Genomic DNA, 6,743 nt, shown 5'->3' with positions numbered 1-6,743 from the left:
CAAAAAGTCCAGAACACATTAAAAAATTGCCACAGAAATAAAAACCCACTTTAAATAAAATTTTATTTAAAAGTTTATTGTAACTTCAAAACCCCTCAAAAATAAAAGAAATTTTTAAAAAGCTAAAAATTTAAGAAAGAAAAGTCCAAACAATTCTGGAAATGAAAAAAAAAAGTAAAAAAAAAAGTTCAGAAGACTTAAAAAATCAAGAAACTTGGAAAAAATTTAAAATCTAAAAAAACCCTCTGAAAACCATCTCAAATCTCCCAAATTAAAAAAAAAAAACAAACTAAAAACTCCAAAGAAAAAAAATCAAGAAGGTTTGACAGGCTTTAAAACTGAAGAAGCCTTCAAAAAATAAAAAACCTTCAAAAATTAAAAATGGCAAAAACTTCAAAATACTTTAAAAAATCAGGAAACTGAAAAAGACATAAAAAAGTTTAAAGAATAAAAAATTGAGAAAAAAATTTAAAACCCTGTAAAAAAGTAAAAAACCTCCAAATCTTTAAAAAAGCTGGTAAAAGGCAAAATATTTTTAAATGCTTGAAAAAGTCCAAAAGTTTCAAAAAAACCTTTAAGCATAGTCAACAAAATCAGAAATGACTTTAAAAACCATCAAAAAAGTAAAAAGAATTTAGAAATTTTTAAAAAAAGAGAAAAAAGTTTTAAAAACTGAAAAATGCTCAAAAAATGTAAAATATTTTTAAAAAAACTTTAGGAAAAAGCCCCAAAATATTGACAGATCTTTTAAAAACCGTTTGAATAAAAGTAAAAATATTTTAAATCTTTCAGAGACCCTCCAAAACATCGAAGAAGTTGAAAATATTTTTGAAAAAAATGGGGAAAAATGAACAAAACCTTTGAAAAACCCTGGAAAAAATTAAAATAAAATAAAATTAGAAGAAGTAATTATTTTTTTTAAATTAAAAATTTAAATATCTTCCAATCCGCTGGAAAAGAAGCCCCAAAGCGTTGGAACGCCTTTACTCCGTCCCAACTCGGAATTTTTGGGAATTTTTCAATCCCGCCGCCGCTCCGGGCGCTGCCGGCGGCGTCCGCTGGGGGGCGCTGCAGGATCGCGGCTGAACAGGAGGGCGAGGCCAAGCGCGGCGCGCAGCGGGGGGGCTGCCTGGCTCGGCGGGGATGGGGCCGGGCCGGTGCTGCGCCCATACCGGCGCTCTGCCAGCTCGTCCCCAACGCTGTCGCCTCTTCACCTCCCCCCGGTAACCCGGTAGCAACGGCGGACAAGCGGGGGGGGGGGCGTTAAAAAAGCAAAAACCCTCCGCGCTCCCCTTAAGAACCCACAATGGGCGTGCCCTCCCGCAAGGCCCCCCCCGCTCCGCTCAGCCATTGGCCTCCCGTCCGGGCTGTCCGCGGCGCTGCCTGCGCGGAGGGGTAGAGCGGCTGCCGCGGCGGGCGGCGCCTCAGTCGGTGCGGGGCGGGCGGAGGCGGCGGGTGGGGAGCGGAGCGGGAGGAGGCGGCGGCGGAGCGTGATGGGCGCCTGACGCCCGGCCCGTCCCGCCGCCGAGGGACGATGGCGCGGCCCCGCGGCGGGCGGTGGCTGCTGGGTGTCCTGCTGGCCCTGTGCCGCCTCGCCGCGCCGCTCGCCAAGAGCCTGGAGCCGGTGTCGTGGAGCTCCGCGAACCCCAAGTACGTGCGGCGAGAGAAGGGGGGGGGTCGGGAGGGACGCGCCTCGCACCCCCCGCGGGGGAAAAGGCACCGAACCCGCGTTCTAAATGCGGATTTAATGGAAACAGCGAGGTTTTCAAGGTAAAATCGCGCCTGGAGGCTGCGGGCGGCGGACGGAGCGACCCCCGGCAGAGGACGGACCCGCGGCGCCGCGCTGCTTTTCGTACCGAAAAAAAAAAATCTCCTTCCCTTTTTTCCCCTCCGTTTTTAACTATGCTTTTACTTCTCGCAGCTTTTCCTCTCTTGAAATCCGTTTTTGTTTTTGAAAACCACGTTTTGTTTCTTGATTTTTAATTTTTTTTTTCGTTTTTCACGCCTCGTTTTTTTTTTCTTTTTTCTTCCCCGGATCGCTGCTTCCCTCCAGCGTTTGGATTTATTACCTTTTTTAAATTATTGTTATTGTTTTTTCTGGGTTTTCTCATCCGAAGTCAGCCGCGGAGGAAAGCGAGGGGATTCGTTCCGCCCCCACCTCGGGCTGGGTCCGAACAAAGCGGGCGGTGGGGCTTCTCCGCCTGTAGAGCCACCTAAATTCTATAAATTTAATAGATTTTTATATAAATCTCTGGATATGGACGCGGCTGCCGTGTAGGAGCAATGGGCGAGGAAGAGGAGGAGTGGGGGGTGTTTGGTCACCCCTACGTCGGGGCTGGTGGTCAGGATGGGTCGGTGGCCCTTGCTCAGCTTTATCTTGTAGATCATAGAATGTTTATTTATCTTACTCCTTTCTCTCTTAAAAAAAATTCCTGCTTTTAGCCTGCTATTTTTTTTTCCCCCCACCACACTTCTCAAGGTAAAAAAATGACCCAAAAATAATCCAAAGAGTTTTTGAGGGTTGGAAAGAACCGAAACAATTTGGACAACCTTCCTGCCTGGACACGTATTCCAACCAAATGTTTATTTCCTTGGTTTCTCGGTGGGGAAAAAGGAACTTTGCAGGCACACTTTGCATGTCCCCAGCTCTGGACGTGCCGGGACGGCGGCTCCGTGGCTTCATTCTCCTCGGTGTGTTTTTCCTTTCCTTTCTTTGGGAGTTGTGTCACTTGGCTGAGAGCAGAGAGAGCCTTTTCCCTCAGGAATTGCCCCGCTGGATTCGTGAGCTTGGTGAGGGGCAGGCAAATTGCTTCCAGAAAATAGAGTTTTTATTTGGGAAAAGGCAGCTGGAGGTGGAGGCGGCTCCGGGTTGGTGCTGGAGGGTGCCATGTCACCCCTCTTCCCTTCCTTTTCCCTGGATTTCCTTAAGCTCCTGAGCACTGGGAAGCTAAGAGGAGGCCGTGGTCATTGGCTGGCACATGGGTGACACTCCAGGACTTCCCACTGAGCCCTGGAATGGTGGCCTTGGAGATGGGGTGCCCAGGGAGAGCTTGAGGGGCTCCTTGGTTTTCCCGAACTGGGAGCTTGGTGGTTTTCTGTTCCCGGTTTTTGGGGCTCAACGGTTTCTGCCTTTGGTTCACGCCTAGTTCTGGGCTCAGAGGTTGTCTGGGTTTGGTTTTCCCCCAGTTTGGCTCTCAGTGGTTGCCCACTCTCAGTTCCCCCTGAATTCAGGGATTGGGGTTGTCCACCCTTGGTTTCCCCAGTTCAGAGATCCGAGTTTGTCTGCTTCCAGTTTTCTCCCAGTTTGGAGCTCGTTGTTGCCCACTCCCTGTTCTCCCCAAATTCAGATCTTGGTGTTTGTCTGCCCTTGGTTCTACTCCAGTTTGGAGCTCGGTGCTTTTCCACCCCCAGTTCTCCCCCAGTTTGGAGCTCGGTGCTTTTCCTCCCCCCAGTTTGGTGCTTGGTGCTTTGCCACCCTCAGTTCCACCCCGCTTTGGAGCTCGGTGCTTGCCCGCTCTCCATTCTCCGGGAATTCGGAGTTTGGGGGTTGTCTGCTCTCGGTTGCCTGTGGATTTGGAGCTCAGAGATTGTCTGCCCTGGACCCAGCTTTCTGGGAATGTGCCATCCGGTGTGAGGCTGCTCCTGTGGGTGCTTCCCCATCTCTGTATCCCCACAGGGACAGGAGAGAGTGAGAAGCGCCCGAACGTCGGCGTTTCCACCCAGAAATGGCTCTGCCGGTACATGCACAGGCAAAACCCATGGAAGTGTTTTGCCTCACTGGGGACTTTCGGGGCCTGGCCGTGATCCCACGCAGATCCCTCCAGTCTGTGCCCCTGTGGAGCAGCCCTGGATCCTCGTGTCCGGGATCCTTCTTTGGGATCCGTCGCTTTCTTTCCCGGCTCCGATCTTTGCCGGCTGCGTGGCATCGGGCAGAGCCTCCTCACGGCCGCTCCCAGCAAACCCAGCTGAGGAAACCAGTCTGGGGTTTGTGCTGGGCAAAGTCCGGCTCCAGCTGGAGGAAAACTCTGGCTCTTGGTTGGATTGGGATTATCTTCCAGGTAGATCCATAAAAACCCCTCGCCACTGTACTTGGGCTTCCAAGCCCCTTCCTGGGGCAGCGCCGGGGCTGTGCCAGCCCTCATCCCATTCTGCTGAGCTTTAACTCTTGTTTTTAGAGTAAAGAGAGCTAAAGCCTTTAAAAATAACACAGCTAAGTGGAATTTTCCAACGAATCCGAGGAGCAAGCGTGGGGCTCTGGGCCCGGCCAGCCTCAGCGCGATTGCTGTAAATAAGGAAAATATTTTCCTGCCCTTTCTGGGCAGCTGGGAGCTGTGGGCTCGCTCTCCACCAGCGAGTCTGGGGCTCCTGGTGTTATCAGAGGGATGCTGATAACACATCTGATAGATGGAATGATTTCCTAATTGAGTTAAGTCAGGCTTAAGCTGTGTGCTGGGTTGGGAAGCCCAGGTCGGCTCCTGGGTGTGTGTCCCAAAGCCAGCGGTGAAATCATCACCCACTTCCCACTGTGAGGATGCTGGGGCTTGAAAGAGAAAAAAATAGGCCCAGGAATGGTTTTGTTGGAAAAAGTGATAATTGTCTCAAACCTGTGCTTGGGATGAGCTCACCCTCTGAGTGAGCTTTCCCTGGGATGCCTGTAGAGTTCTTTGGAAGGGGGCTTGGAGAGGCAATATGGCTTTAATTTATTCCATCGTGTCCAAGGGGGGCTTTGGGGAAAGTGCTTCTGGGATTTACTCGTCCCCTTTGCTGCACAGCCGGGGGGCGGTGGGAGCGTGCTCTCCTTGGACAGCCGGGAATTGCCAGAGGAATTCTGGCTAAATCCTTTCTCAACTCCCTCGGCTGTAATTTGGGAGAAATATTGACCCTGGTGGGCTCCTGTACCGGCCGTTAAAGGGAAACATTCCTAATAAAATATGGTTTGGAAAATTCATTTCAGGCTGGAATTTGCCTCCCCAGAAAGTATTTTAATAAGGAGGTGGGGGAAATGGGACACATCATCCACGCCGCTCCGGAGAACGCCTCCTTTCGCCTCTGCTTTTCCCTCTTCCCCTTCCAGAAAGTTTTGCTCAGTTCCAAACTTGTTAAAAACCAAATAAATGCATTTATTTAAGAAAAAAAAAGGTGAGGGAAAGAGGGAAAAAAAACCCCAGACAAAAGTCTAATCCTTCGTGGTACTTTTATTCTGCCTTTAATGACATGATGGTGTCCCATGGAATTCTGTCAGCACTGGGGTTGAAGCCTGGCAGATCTTTGCCTCTTTTAATGCCTTTTTACGAGGGACAAAGTGCTTGTGGGAAGGCTGTTTCCGAGGGGAAAGGCTGGCCTGGAGCTCTGGAGCAGGGGACTTGCACTTGTCGGAGCAGATGGGATGGAATTACGGGAGCCGTGGGCGCGGGAGGCGCTTCGCGATGTCAGGATTTAGGCAATAGGGAAAACTTGCTGCTTATTTTTAATTAAAAGTAATTTCTGACTTGTAGACACTCCCCCTTCCTGAGGCTGAGAGGTGGAGAACGGGTTTAAACTAAAGAGATGGGAAGTTTAGGTTGGATATTGGGAAGAAATGCTTGGCTGTGAGGGTGGGGAGGCTCTGGCATAGGCTGCCCAGAGAAGCTGTGGCTGCCCCATCCCTGGAAGTGTCTGAGGCCAGGTTGGACAGGGCGTGGAGCAACCTGGGCTAGTGGAAGGTGTCACTGCCCATGGCACAGAGTGGGGCTGAATGGGCTTTAAGATCCCCTCCCAACCTAAACCATTCTAGGATTTATGATTCTGTGTTGCCATCCAGAATCCCATATCCTGTATGTGCACCCTGGCCGTTACAGGGCTTTGCTTCATCTCCGAAGGCTGGCATGGGCAGAGCAAGCCTGGACAGCCTGCTTTCCAGTTGGAGTTTCCCTTTGGAAGGGGGGGGACCTTTGCTGGGTGCCAGGCCTTTGGGAGCCCTCCCAGCTCCTGCTCCCCACAAGGCAGAACCCTCCGTGCCCAGCCCACGTTTCACCGGAGGCGTTCTGTTCTCCCTCTGCCTGTGCCAGGGGGAAAGGAGCACCCACGGCTCCTTGCGGGTCGGTTGGGAATGACTTCATTAACTTAAATTAAAAAAAAAGGGAAGGCAGGGCTGCGGCTCTTGCAGTAGCAGGGTAAATACCGCTGGATTCCATAAAATGGATTTAACTGCTTCCTTTAAAAGAAAAAAAGAGCCGTGATGGGGTGGCTGATTGATTGTAAAAGGAGCCGGAGCTTTCTCCGGAGCAAAACAGCTGCTGCAGCTCCTTGGATCTGCCTGGCAGTGGGGCTGGATGGGGCTTCCGTGCCAGTTCTGACTGGGAAGGGCTGGCAGGGGGCTGGCAGAGGCTGCTTTCCTCCACTGCACCTGAGCTCCTGTATTGCTTTGGGGTCTAAGCTGTTCCCTTGAATCCTCATCCCAAACAGGCTGGATGTGGCAGGGTGGGATGTGCCTGTGCCCTCAGTGGTGTGGCCAGGTGGGCTGGGGGTCCCTCTGAGCAGCTTCATGAGGTGTTAAGGGGCTCCCCCAAACAGTTTCACTGGGGGCCCAGGGGTCCCCCCAAGCCCTGTCCATGTTTTTAGAGATCGTGGGGATCACAAAGAGCCGGAGTGCACGAGTAGTCGCTTGCATGACGTCCTTCAGGAGCTTTTTGGATTGTCCCCTGTAAACCAGAGGCTTAGCAGTGGGGATGATCCCTTGTTTCCCTGTAGGATTTGTATGTCCC

The 6,743-nt window shown here is 50.8% G+C and overlaps 1 protein-coding gene across 1 annotated transcript in view; it reads left to right on the top strand.

Annotated features, from left to right (window-relative positions):
• Nucleotides 1-1,521: 1,521 nt before the first annotated feature.
• The window catches only part of EFNB1 (ephrin B1), a 44,030-nt gene continuing 38,808 nt past the window's right edge, over nucleotides 1,522-6,743 (top strand). Inside the window, exon 1 of the mRNA XM_054289410.1 lies at nucleotides 1,522-1,650. Coding sequence (XP_054145385.1) covers nucleotides 1,535-1,650 — 116 coding nt within the window. The 5' untranslated portion in view covers nucleotides 1,522-1,534. The remainder of the gene's footprint in view (nucleotides 1,651-6,743) is intronic.

This window comes from Melozone crissalis, unplaced genomic scaffold (genome assembly GCF_028551555.1).
Source record: "Melozone crissalis strain CALT ecotype California unplaced genomic scaffold, PUWL_Pcris_2 ptg000068l_1, whole genome shotgun sequence".
Taxonomy (NCBI): Eukaryota; Metazoa; Chordata; class Aves; order Passeriformes; family Passerellidae; genus Melozone; species Melozone crissalis.
This window is presented reverse-complemented; position numbering and strand designations above follow the sequence as displayed.